Here is a 13,125-nt window from a genome sequence, read left to right as displayed (position 1 = left end):
CTTGGCTGTATGTAACAGCGTAGCCTGACTTTCACAGACAAAGGTGAAATTTCTTGATTTTTTTTTAAAATCCTTGTTTTTGTGATGTGCTGGACAGACTGAAATGAATCCTGCCTTTTTTTCTGAAAATAAAATCTCATCAAATGTTACTGGCCCAAAAGGATAGCAACATATGCAACATGTCCAATGGTAGCAACTGAAAGAAGAGATCTTAGCACAAGGTTTCTTCTGTGGCTGCTATTACTTGAACATGAACAGATAGAGGCTTCCTCATCCCAACCGAGCGTTACTTTGGTGCTTTACATTCCTTGTTGACTCAGTGTTTTTCCTTCAGTTCAGTCACTCAGTCGTGTCCGACTCAGTGACCCCATGAATCGCAGCACGCCAGGCCTCCCTGTCCATCACCAACTCCCAGAGTCCACTCAAACTCACGTCCATCGAGTCAGTGATGCCATCCAGCCATCTCATCCTCTGTCGTCCCCTTCTCCTCCTGCCCCCAATCCCTCCCAGCATCAGAGTCTTTTCCAATGAGTCAACTCTTTGCACGAGGTGGCCAAAGTACTGGAGTTTCAGCTTTAGCATCATTCCTTCCAAGGAACACCCAGGGCTGATCTTCAGAATGGACTGGTTGGATCTCCTTGCAGTCCAAGGGACTCTCAAGAGTCTTCTCCAACACCACAGTTCAAAAGCATCAATTCTTTGGTGCTCAGCTTTCTTCACCCAGAGTGCAACTCGGGGTGACTCTTTCCTCAATAGGACTTCTGCCTGAGGAAGTACTGACCATTCCATAGCAAAGCAGCTCATCTCATATAGTGCCTTTTAGTTCTAAGGAACAAGAACAAACTTTGACTGACTTAGGCAGGAAATGAATTTTGGGAAACTTTGAAGAGGAATTCAACCAGACTGAAAAAAGCCAGGAATTGGAATTCCCTGGTGGTCTAGTGGTTAGGATTCAGCACTTTAACTGTCGTGGCCCAAGTTCAGTCCCAGGTTGGGGAACTGAGACCCTGCACACTGCGCAGGGTGGCAAAAAAAATTTTTTTTTAATTAAGAAAAAAGCCAGGAGTTGGGAAGTTCCAGAATTCTCTTTCTAGATTCAGATGCCAGGGTGAGACTGTCTGCTTGCTCTCCTGGGTCTTGTGCCCACTTTGGGGCCAGAGTGCATTGAGAAGTGGGTCATTCTCTAAAGCAGAATCTGCTAAAAGGGAGCTAGGGAGAGCACTGCTGGGAGTCAGAATCAGCAAGGGTTGTATAAATAGTCTTAAAGTTTCGAGGTTTCTTTCTGCAGATACTTGCTATGACTCATGCCGTAGGCTAAGGGTTGGATGTCTGGAGCCAAAGGCTAGAATACAGGGACTTCCCTGGGGGTCCAGTGGTTAAGACTCTACACTTTGAATGCAGGTCCCACCCCTGCTCATGGAACTAAGGGCCCACGTGCTGTGTGGTGCAGCACCCCACGCCTCGCCAACAGGCAGTACTACAAAGGCCAGATGAATTGGAGAGTCACTAGTCTTGGGTTCATTACTGGGTGGTGATAACCCCATTGAGGGCTTCCCTTGTGGCTCAGATGGTAAAGAATCTCTGCAATGCAGGAGACCTGGGTTCGATCCCTGATTCAGGAAGATCCCCTGGAGAAGACTGACTGTGGAGAAGGGAGCTTCCTTTCTGTGATCAGCTTCCCTGGGGCTGCTGGTCTTCCCACCCTTGCTATTATGGGCCATATACAAATTAGTCAGCCCCAGCATGCTGACCCTGTATATGAGCACTGTTGGCTTGTTAACGGTGCTGTGAGAAGTGGAACTTAGCATAATGCATAAACTCTACTAGGGTAGATAAGTGGGACCTGGCTCTAAGTTTCTGAACAGGGAGCATATTTGGTCACAACTTGAGGGCTTACTGTGTGCCAGGCACTAGTCTAGGCACTGTATGTATATGAGTTCATTTTTCTCAGTAACTATGCATAGTACTGGGGCTTCCCAGTTGGCGCTAGTGGTAAAGAATCTGCCTGCCAATGCAGGAGATACAAGACGCAGGTTCTATACCTGGGTCGGGAAGATCCCCCGGAGGAGGAGAGCATGGCAGCACACTCCAGTATTCCTGCCTGGAGAATCCCATGGACAGAGGAGCCTGGTGAACTACAGTCTGTAGGGTCACAAAGAGTCGGACAGGATTGAAGTGACTTAGCACAGCCCGTGCATAGTATTGTCTGTACCCAAACCCATCAGAGTGTTTACAAACTACAGTCCCTGTCCATTTCACCGAGTGGGGTGGTGGGCCCAGGGCACTCAGCCTGAGGGTGGGCAGCCGCTGGCAGTTGATTCAGCTGCTCAGTGATGTCTGGGCTGGGATATTTGTGCTAATTTTGGTCTTTCCTTCCTGATCATAAAATGACTGCAGAAGTCCCAGCATTGCATCTGGGTTCAAGGCAGGCAGACAAGATGAGAAGGTTCCAGTTGTTTCTGTCCCTCTTATTGGGAAAGTAAAACCCTTCTCAGAAAGCTCTCAGGTATGTGTTCTGACTGGATCTGTGTCTCATGGCTGTCCCTAGCTTCAAGGGGGCTGGCAGCAGAAAGGGTTAAAAACAGTCATCGAAAATAGCCAGCCAATAGCATTTACCACCTGAGTTGCCACACTGAACAGGCTGTTGATTTCTTCTCCTTACCTGGACCCACAAGATTACCCTGGTCTCTGCATCTTCTAAACCTAAATCTTAAGCTTTTAATTCCATGAGCTATCTCATATCCCTCTGTATAAATCCTCAATATCAACCTCTGTTGCTTGTGAACAGAAAATTCTGACGACCTAACCTACAACTGTAACCATCAGTGTAACATGAAAACACACCAAGTGGACAGCAAGTGTTACTGACAGTTATTTCACCCAGGGTTTCACCACTAGTTCATGCTGGCTGATGGGACTCAGACTTGGGTCTCATCTTCCAAGCCCCTGCATTCTCCATGCCAGCCAATCTACCTCCCGGGGTTTGGTTTATTAAAAATTGTACTAACACTTAGAATGCAGAGGAACATATCCAACCAAGAGAAACAAGAAAAATGGGTAGGCTGCAGTTTTAAGAAACTTTCTTTAAATAGTGGGTATTGGGAAGGGAGGTGGGAATGCCTCTGCCCCACCCCTGAGGTTCAGACCAACACAATGGTTAATTCAAATAAGTAATAAAGAAAAGACTGTTCCATGGTTCCCAGAATAGCTGGGCCCTTGAACTGTGGTACAAATAACTTCCAGTTAGAGCCAGCCCCGTGCCAAGAATAGGATGGGAAGCCAGAGGCCAGGAAGGTGGCCTTGCCTGAGGGCTGAGGCAACTGCTGGGAAGCTGTGGGAGGGAGTGGGCCCTGGAGTCAGTCTGCCAGTGTGGAACACCAGCTCTGAGGCTAACCAGCCACAGGACCTCGGGTAAGTAACTGAACCTTGTGTGCCTCAGTTTCCACAGCTGGAAAATGGGGATAATGACACCTACTTCTAGGGGTTGTTAGAAAGATAAAGTGAGTGATGACAAGTACCTGGTACACAGTAGCCTCTCTTTATATGTTTACTACCATAGGGACGACTTCCCTGTAGCTCAAACAGTAAAGAATCTTCTTGCCTGTGATGCAGGAGACCAGGGTTCGATCCCTGGGTTGGGAAGTTCCTTTGGAGAAGGGAATGGCAATCCTCTCCAGTATTCTTGCCTGGAAAATTCCATGGACAGAGAAGCCTGGCGGGCTACGGTCCGTGGGGTCACAAAGAGTCAGACATGACTGAGCAACTAACACACACCATAGGGACAGAGTAGAGACAAAGTAGATGACTAAATAGTTAACTCCAGTGGGGATCTTAAGTACAAAGTATGGAAGACTCCAGTAAGTTAATGATCACTCAAGAAAGCAGGCTTGCTCAGCAAAGAAAGCAAGCAGGCTTTGCCTAGCAACAAAACCACACAGACTTGCTTGGCAACAAAACTGTGCCTCAGAAGCATGAGACATGCCCCCAAACAATAAAATGATGATGGAATAAGACCTATATCATACTCATCAAAATCAAGTTAATGATTCTCAAGAAGGGGCTTTTTCTGCATGTACTAAGAGCAGAAATATAGAAGAAAGGTGGGGGCTTCTTTGGTCGTCTGGTCCAGTGGCTAAGACCATGCACTCCCAATGCAGGGGGCCTGGGCTCAATCCCTGGTCAGGGAACTAGATCCCACATGCCACAACTAAGAGTTCATATGCCGCAACTAAAGATACTACATGCCACAACTAAGACCCACTGTGGCCAAAATAGGAAAAAAAAAAATATATATATATACACACACACACACACACACACACACACACATATATAGGAGAAAGGTGACATTTTACTGAAACGACATGATGTACCATATTTTACTGTATGTTACCACATGTTTCTCATTTCTGTAGTGGCATTGGGCTTCTCTGGTGGCTCAGAGGGTAAAGAATCCACCTGCAATGCAGGAGACCTGGGTTTGATCCCTGGTTTGGGAAGATCCCCTGGAAGGGGGCATGACAATCCCTTCGAGTATTCTCCATGCCTGGAGCATCCCATGGACAGAGGAGCCTGGCAGGCCACAGTCCATGGTGTCACAAAGAGTTGGACTCGACTGAGCAACTGAACAACAACGGCAACAGTTCCAGTTTGACTATGTAGAGATAAGAAAACTCCCCTGCTCAGTGTAGAGGAGGAGCTGATGGATGCTCGATGTCTACTCAAGAATGAGGAACAATGTGGTCTTCGCCCCCACCTCTTCCTTTGATTAAAGAACTGTAGCCCACTAAGTTCTCAGGGTGGCACTCCCTTTCCTCCCCACTTGGACTTCTGAGAAGTTTCAGTTACTAAAAAGACTCTTGAGAGTCCCTTGGACTACAAGGAGATCCAACCAGTCCACCCTAAAGGAAATCAGTCCTGAATATTCACTGGAAGGACTGATGTTGAAGGTGAAACTCCAATACTTTGGTCACCTGATGCGAAGAACTGACTCACTTGAAAAGACCCTGATGCTGGGAAAGATTGAGGGCAGGAGGAGAAGGGGACGACAAAGGATGAGATGGTTGGATGGCATCACTGACTCAATGGACATGAGTTTGAATAAACTCTGGAGTTGGTGATGGACAGGGAGGCCTGGCGTACTGCAGTCCATGGGGTGCAAAGAGTTGGACACGACTGAGTGACTGAACTGAACTGAATCTATCACTCTGCCTCTCACTGAATTATTTCTGCACAAAGATGGGAGAACCTTCAGCACTACATCCTGAAATGCATTCTGTGGTTTCCCTATCAGTGTCTTCAGCAGGACAACAAGGAATCAGGTTCTAGGGTGTAGGGCTTTTCAACCTGGCTTCTGCTGCTGCTTAGTCACTCAGTCATGTCCGACTCTTTGCAACCCCATGGGCTGTAGCCCGCCAGGCTCCTCTGTCCATGGGATTCTCCAGGCAAGAATACTGGAGTGCGTTGTCATGCCCTCCTCCAGAGGATCTTCTGAACCCAGGGATCGAACCCAGTTCTCTCACATTGCAGGCAGATTCTTTACCATCTAAGCCACCAGGAAAGTCCTCTCAACCTGGAGGGGGTCTGATTTTCAAGGAGGGACCCCTCCTGATCCATTTTTCTCATCAATTTACCAGGACCTCATGATGAACGAAGGAATCCATGTGGAAGTGAAAACTAATCAGTCACACCTCACTGAGCACCAGAGATGTTTCCCAGGTACTGCTTATCAAGCAGATACTGTCTTCATTTTACAGGTCAGAAGATGGAGGGTCAGGGAGCTAGGCATGATTTTCCTGGAGTCACAGAGAATCCTGATTCAAGCATTGACTCTTGTCTCAGTCTGTTCAGGCAGCTATATAAAAAATACCATAGGCTGCGTGGCTTAAATAACAAACATTTCTATCTCACACTTCTGAGGGCTGGGAAGGACCAGATAACAGCTCCAGTGTACTTGGTGTCTGGTGAGATGCCACTTCCTGGTTCACTGGCAGTGGTCTTCTGTGTCCTCACATGGTGGAAGGGCAAGAGAGCTCTCTTATTCTCAGGGCACTCATCTCATGTATGAGGGCTGTGTCTTCAGGACATAACCACTTCCTAATACCCTCCCAATGGGAGTCAGGATTTCATATGAATTTGCTGCTGCTGCTGCTGCTAAGTCACTTCACTTGTGTCTGACTCTGTGCAGTCCCACAGACGGCAGCCCACCAAGCTCCCCCGTCCCTGGGATTCTCCAGGCAAGAGTACTGGAGTGGGTTGCCATTTCCTTCTCCAATGCATGAAAGTGAAAAGTGAAAGTGAAGCCGCTCAGTCATGTCTGACTCTTCGCGACCCCATGGACTGCAGCCTACCAGGCTCCTCTGTCCATGGGATTTTCCAGGCAAGAGTACTGGAGTGGGTTGCCATTGCCTTTTCCATCATGAGAATTTGGGTGGACACAAAAGAGTTGTTATTCTGTCCATAACAACTCTGTTATATTTCAAGCCACTGTATTTCCCTAAAAGCCATCCAGAGCCAAGGCAGGCATGGAAAATCCTGATGTACCCCTGAAGAGGCAGAGACCCTAGAGAAGGTGTGCTGGCCAGCAGTGTATCTAGATGCAGAACTAGAGTGATGGAGGGAAAGGGTACTCCCAGGGGAAGTCTTCTGTACCATCTTCAGCAGTCCCACGACTGAGGGAGCCAGGCAGACAGCACCCCAGAACTGCCAGGCTGGAGAGGGATGTGGCAATGGAAAATTTACAAACTCCAACTGCAGAGAGGCAAACTAGGTAAATAGAGTTTAAATCAGTTTTGGGAGGAACTTCCATCTTGATGTCTTATGAAGAGTGACACTCCTGGCCCCTCTCCTCTAGAGAGTGGAGAAAGGACAGCCCTGCTTAGAGAGTTCAGAGAAAGGATTGGGTTGGTTCTTGGCAGTCTCTTCACTGTGCCCATGAAGGCCCTTTCTCTGCACACAAAGCCTGTGGTTTTCCCACAGGGCCTTGCGCTGGTGGGTGAGGTCTATCAAGAGGTGCAGTATCAGTAAGCCTAGCTGGCTACCAGACCTCTAACCACATCTTCTAACTGAACTTCATCAGCAAAAAAGGCCTCATGTGTGTCTTGATTCCAAATGCAAGCAGTGGGCAGGGGTGTTAGGAATTGACTCCCTCAATCCCAATACGATGGCACTAAATGGGGATTTGGGGGGAGAGGCAGGTTATACAACAGCTTTGGACTCCAGGAGAGAAAGATTCTGTTTAAAATGAACATAAGCCTGCTTTATCTTTTCTTAAGCAACTTGAATTTCCTGGACCTTTGTTTGCAGAAATAACCTGTAGGCGTTTTTCTTAACAACCATGGTTTGTTATGGCTCCATTTGGACTTCACCTCCAAACTCAGGTTTATCCATTGTGGCACCTGAGTTTTCTTGCGGTGTGCTTGTTACAGGAAACAACCTCTTTATAAACCCATAGTCTAACACAATGGTGTTATGATTAAGCCATCCAGTGTCAAATCTTTAGATTATCTTGGAGCTAAGAAAAAATATCTGGAAGCTTTCTCTCTTTGAAAGGAGAAATACACATAAAAACGTCTGATTATATTACATCATTTAATAAAACTTCTTTGGAAGGAATGATGCTAAAGCTGAAACTCCAGTACTTTGGCCACCTCATGCGAAGAGTTGACTCATTGGAAAAGACTGATGCTGGGAGGGATTGGGGGCAGGAGGAAAAGGGGACGACAGAGGATGAGATGGCTGGATGGCATCACTGACTCAATGGACGTGAGTTTGAGTGAACTCTGGAAGATGGTGATGGACAGGGAGGCCTGGCGTGCTGCGATTCATGGGGTCGAAAAGAGTCAGACACGACTGAGCGACTGAACTGAACTGAACTGAACTGAATGCAAAGTCTCTTTACGTTCTAAGGATCGTCAACATGTAACAAGAGCTAATATAGGTACTATGCCCAGGTACTTAGATTGTCTCATTTAATCTTGCCAACCCAAGCAAGTAGGTACCATTACTATTCCCACTGTATGGATGAAAAACTGAGATTCAGATAGGTTCACCCACACAGCCAAATACATAGTGGATTCACAGCTTGGTCCCAGGTCTGAGTCTCAGACCCTGGTTCTCACCATTACTACGGTTCTGTAGAGGTAGGAAAAAACCTCCTCTGCTACTTTAGATTCAGTAGCTGGGTCATGAGAATTAAAGCAGCAAAAGACAGATTAACAGGAGAAAAAGTTTATTATGCACACACATGTGGGCCTTACACAACAGTAGTGAAAACCCAAAGAAGTGTTTAGGCTTGAGAGCTTGTAAACCATTTCAGCAAAGGGAGATAGACTGTGAACAAGACAAAGGGAAAGGGCTTGGGTTTCCAGGGATTTTCATTTCTGGGTAAACTGTGGGAAGGTAAAGATTGGATTGGACAAAAAGTTGATGCAAGTTTTTTAGTAAGATCTTACAGAAAAACCCAAACGAACTTTTTGGCCAACCCAATAAATGGGGGAGACTTATGGAAGATAAAGTTTGCTTGGTAAGGCTCTGTTATGCAGTCTCAAGTTAGGGCCATTTCCAGTGATAAGAGTTGTCTCCTTATTCTGGCGTGGGAGAGGGGGTTGGGGACACCTCCACAAAGGGAAATTTATTTTATCTTTACAAAGGAAATTCTGTAACCTTTAAAAGGGGAAATTTATGCCCTGCTTTTAGGCAGAAAAGGAGAGGACAGAGTAACTCCTGTGTCTGTTTTTTCTCAATTAACTTCAACTTAAAATAACTCTTATGCCAAAGTGGTGTATTTTGTGGTGGTATATTCTGATCTCCTTCAGGTCCCACAATACATAACACTGTTTTAAAAGTGCCCAAATATTTATTGAGCCCTATTATATGCCCTGGTGGCTCAGTTGGTAAAGAATCTGCCTGCAATGCAGGGGACCTGGGATTGATCCCTGCGTTGGCAAGATCCCCTGGAGAAGGAAATGGCAACCCACTCCAGTACTCTTGCCTGGAAAATCCCATGGACAGAGGAGCCTGGCGAGCTACATACAGTCCATGGGGTCATAAGAGTCAGACACGACTTGGTGACTAAGCCATTCCACCACCACTATTATATGCCAGCATTATAAGATCCTTGGGCCAGATCCTCACCCTCAAGAAGCTTACAGGTGAGTATGGGAAGAAAAAGCTTCTTAGTTTCAGACAAGCCCATCAATGGGAACTGCTCTTATATTTGGACAGAATACATACATTTACAAGTTCTTCACACACACTATTGTCTTCCATCTGATCATCAGAAACAACCCTATGAGGCCGCCTGGTTCTTTTATTTTGCAGAAAACCACCTTAGAAGTCAAGCAACTCACCACTCCAGGACATTTGACTCTGCTTTGCTGCTACACACACATACACCCACACAGTATTTGCTATTGGACCTGGATCTGACTCAGATCTTGATCTAACTGACCAACAGACTAAACTGGCCCCTACCCATCTTTGTTCATTCACCTCAATATCATTAGGCAGAGGTTTTTCCCTCTATGACTAATACAGGCTACTATTTAAATGAGCTGGGCATGTCCTTGGGCAGTATATCCAAGTCACCTTAAATAACTGAGCTCTTTGAGGGTTGCTCTGCAGAATTTCCTATTGGTGGTTTGTTGACTGCCTTTTAGCTCCTGATAGGCAATGTTTGGAAGAAAACTAAACTGCATTTCACTAAAGACACCTAGGTCAGATCTATTACAAATCCATAAGAGGCTCTCTCTCTCTCCTTTTTTTCCCAGAATTGTCCACAACACTGGGAAATTTGGTGAAAACTTGGGTTGGTTCTAACAGCTATTCCCATCAACCTGCTTCTTCTGTTACAGAGAATGTAAAGTCAGATACTTGTTTCCCCAGACTTCTCTGCAAGGAGGGGTGGTAAGAGAAGTATGCTGATGCAAGGGGCAAGTTTCTAGGATTTTTTTTTTTTTTTTTTTCTCCCTATAAGAGGAGAGAGGCTTCCCAGGTGGCACAGTGGGAAAGAATCCACCTGCCAAGGCAAATTCAATCCCTGGGTGGAGAAGATCCCCTGGCTAGGAAATGGCAACCCACTCCAGTGTTCTTGCCTGGAAAATTCCATGGACAGAGGAGCCTGGTGGGCTACAGTCTATGGGGTCGCAAAGAGTCTGACACGATTGAGCACACACGCAGGCACAAACACGTGAAAGGACAGGAAGACGGAAGAAAGTCTCCTCTCAGAGTCTCCTCTCGAGGCTTCCTACTTTTGGATGAGGTTATAGTGGGATGCCGAAGAAGGCAATGGCACCCCACTCCAGTGCTCTTGCCTGGAAAATCCCATGGATGGAGGAGCCTGGTAGGCTGCAGTCCATGGGGTCACTAAGAGTCGGACACGACTGAGCCACTTCGATTTCACTTTTCACTTTCCTGCATTGGAGAAGGAAATGGCAACCCACTCCAGTGTTCTTGCCTGGAGAATCCCAGGGACGGGGGAGCCTGGTGGGCTGCCCTCTATGGGGTCGCACAGAGTCGGACACGACTGAAGTGACTTAGCAGCATAGTGGGATGAGAGAGCAGGAGTCAGGGGTGCAATAACACAAGTGAGGCTTGTGAAATTCAGTGGTGGTAGCGGGAGTCTTGGGGCGGGACCTGGCCGGGGTCTGGAGGACGTGGAGCTGCTGTCGTCGAGGACGGTGAGTGATCGCCGGTAGGGGATGAGCAGCACAACAGACCGGATCCGCCCGATTCCCCAGTCCCTCTACTAGGATGGTCTTTCTCACTCCAGGGGCCGTCGGCGGGCCACATTCTGGGGCGTGGCCAGCCGGACTTGAAAACCCCGACTGTGTGGGGGCGGGGCCGCTCCCTCGGGGCGTGGCCTGTGGAACCTCGGAATCCCGGCGACTCGGGGCCGGGCTCGCGTCTCCTGGCACGGGGTTCCTCCCACGCAGCTTCCCATTCAAACGATGCCGAAGGGGCGGCGCGGCAGCCAGAGCCCCACGATGAGCCAGCGACCGGCTCCGCCCCTCTACTTCCCCTCCCTCTACGACCGCGGCATCTCCTCGTCCCCACTCAGCGACTTCAACATCTGGAAAAAGCTCTTCGTGCCGCTGAAGGCTGGAGGGGCGCCGGCGGGAGGGGCGCCGGCGGCGGGGGGCCGGTCACTGCCCCAGGGGCCCTCGGCCCCAGCGCCCCCGCCGCCACCCGGCCTGGGTCCCCCTAGTGAGCGCCCTTGTCCCCCGCCCTGGCCCTCCGGCCTGGCTTCTATCCCCTACGAGCCTCTGCGCTTCTTCTACTCTCCACCGTCGGGGCCTGAGGCAGCGGCCTCCCCGCTGGCTCCTGGCCCCATGACCTCCCGGCTAGCCTCTGCCTCCCACCCAGAGGAGTTGTGCGAGCTGGAGATCCGGATTAAGGAGCTGGAGCTGCTCACCATAACTGGGGACGGCTTCGACTCCCAGCGCTGTGCGTGACCTTGGCGCCTTAGCCTGCCTCGGCTCCCTCCTTGGCTCCGTGCCCCCTGAACCCCTCACCCGCAGTGTGGCCTTTAGGCTCAGACTCCAGTTCCCAGGAACCCCAGATCCCAAACCAAAACCTCCCCCCACCCCGGAATCCAGACACTTCATCCTGGATTTCAACCAATTTCTTCCTCCACCGTGAATCTGGACCCTTTTGCCCCAAGTTCCAACCTCCCTCCGCCCTGAGCCTTTTTGTTACTTTGAACTCTGAGCTCTAAACCTGGAACTCGGTCCATCACAACCCCCAGGTTGAACTTTAAGCCTCCTGCACAGTAGTACACTGGGGGTCCACCCCCACAGACAACCCCTGTTTCTAGAGACCTGGCTCAGTGTTTATCTTAACTTGGGGTCCTCAGTGGAAGGAGGGGAAGTAGGTGAGGGTCGTTTGATCTCTAGGGAGAGGTGCAAGACCTAGAAGGCTGAGGACACTCACTGAGGGGCTTTGGGATCATCCATTTCTCAATGCTGGAAGGTCACCTCCTGTGATGCCCCTGGCTGCCCTCTCACCAGGGTCCTGGCCTCTGCCATCTGATCTTAGGTCTAAAGTCTTGGACAGACCAGGGCAGACCAGGTGTGCTGATATGGGCAGGATTCCTCTAGTGTGCAAACTGACTGAGTCCTCCCTGTTCCAGAGTGAAGTTGTTAAATCCAGTTTTACTCCCAGAAGGACCAGATTGCACTGTGGAATATTCAGGAGCCATAGGCTGTTCAACAGACTTTGTCTTTGCCAACACCTGGTCTGACTAAGTCTAGCACGTGACCACTGGAGGAGGGCAGATGGGTCTAGAAAGAGCATCCCCACCATTGTGAAATAAACTACATGTTTAGGTACATGTGGCTATGGGAACGGTCCCCAATTCATCAAGCACTCTCTTATGTCCCCTTCCCCACTGCCTCAAGAAGAAAATTCCTAGAATACTTGGACTTTCCAAGTCCTGGATTTCTCAACCACATATTTCTCCACTTGGATGTGTTTTGGCTCTTAGGGGTTTCCCCCACCCCCTCACCCATCTTGGGTCTGAATAGGTTTGGGACTCATGTGGGGAAGCACATGATTGCTTCCCCACAGCTAGCTTTGGAAGTGTTAGAAAAAAGCCCTTCTCTCTCCTACATCTAAGTTTGTTTTGGTCTTCTGCAGATAAATTCTTGAAGGCACTGAAAGATGAAAAGTTACAAGGTCTGAAGACCAGGCAGCCTGGAAAGAAGTCGGCCTCTCTCTCCTGAGGAGCTGCCCACCAGAGTCTGGCAGCCGCCTCCTTAGGTGTTAGTGCTTAGATAATGTGTCCCGTTTGTTGTCATTTCAAAGATCGTTATTTTCTGTTCTGTATTTACTGCTGTTCTCGTTGCTCCCAGCACGTACTCCACATACAGTGCCCACTTGCATGGTAAATCTCATGGTCTTTCTCCTGTCTCTGCCACTGCCGGGTGGGTAGTGCTCTCATGGGGGCTGGAGGCTGCTGCCCAGCCAGCATTCAGGGGCTTCCAAGACCAGGGGAGGAGGGGATCCCCAACACCGTCAAGTCAGGGGGATTGGAAAAAGCCAAGGGCAACATATATTTGGTTCTGTTGCCATGTCCCTACTCAGAAAGGCTCTTTGAGGACTGTAACAAGGGGTTAGTTTGGTTTC

At 48.8% G+C, this 13,125-nt stretch overlaps 1 protein-coding gene across 2 annotated transcripts; it reads left to right on the top strand.

Moving 5' to 3' along the window:
• The first annotated feature begins 5,726 nt into the window (after positions 1-5,726).
• C15H11orf91 (chromosome 15 C11orf91 homolog) lies at positions 5,727-12,888 on the top strand. 2 transcript variants are annotated; one of them, XR_009490588.1, is made up of 3 exons: positions 5,727-11,445; positions 12,131-12,326; positions 12,637-12,724. XR_009490588.1 is itself a non-coding variant. In NM_001110185.2 (2 exons), the coding sequence occupies exons 1-2, from the start codon at positions 10,950-10,952 to the stop codon at positions 12,720-12,722; spliced, it is 582 nt and encodes a 193-aa protein (NP_001103655.1). In that variant the 5' UTR covers positions 10,941-10,949; the 3' UTR covers positions 12,723-12,888. The 2 variants fall into 2 exon arrangements, 1 of the variants encoding a protein (NP_001103655.1); NM_001110185.2 differs by lacking the exon at positions 12,131-12,326 and having other exon boundaries at positions 10,941-11,445; positions 12,637-12,888.
• The last annotated feature ends 237 nt before the right edge of the window (positions 12,889-13,125 follow it).

This window comes from Bos taurus, chromosome 15 (genome assembly GCF_002263795.3).
Source record: "Bos taurus isolate L1 Dominette 01449 registration number 42190680 breed Hereford chromosome 15, ARS-UCD2.0, whole genome shotgun sequence".
NCBI classification, from domain to species: Eukaryota; Metazoa; Chordata; class Mammalia; order Artiodactyla; family Bovidae; genus Bos; species Bos taurus.
Note: the sequence above shows the minus strand (reverse complement) of the source record. Positions and strands in the feature narration are given on the sequence as shown.

Excerpts from the sequence above, each read along its gene's own strand:
- C15H11orf91 (NM_001110185.2), top strand. The coding sequence starts at position 10,950 with ATGCCGAAGGGGCGGCGCGGCAGCCAGAGCCCCACGATGAGCCAGCGA. Across the intron at positions 11,446-12,636 it reads CGGCTTCGACTCCCAGCGCT|ATAAATTCTTGAAGGCACTG; the intron begins GTGCGTGACCTT and ends GGTCTTCTGCAG.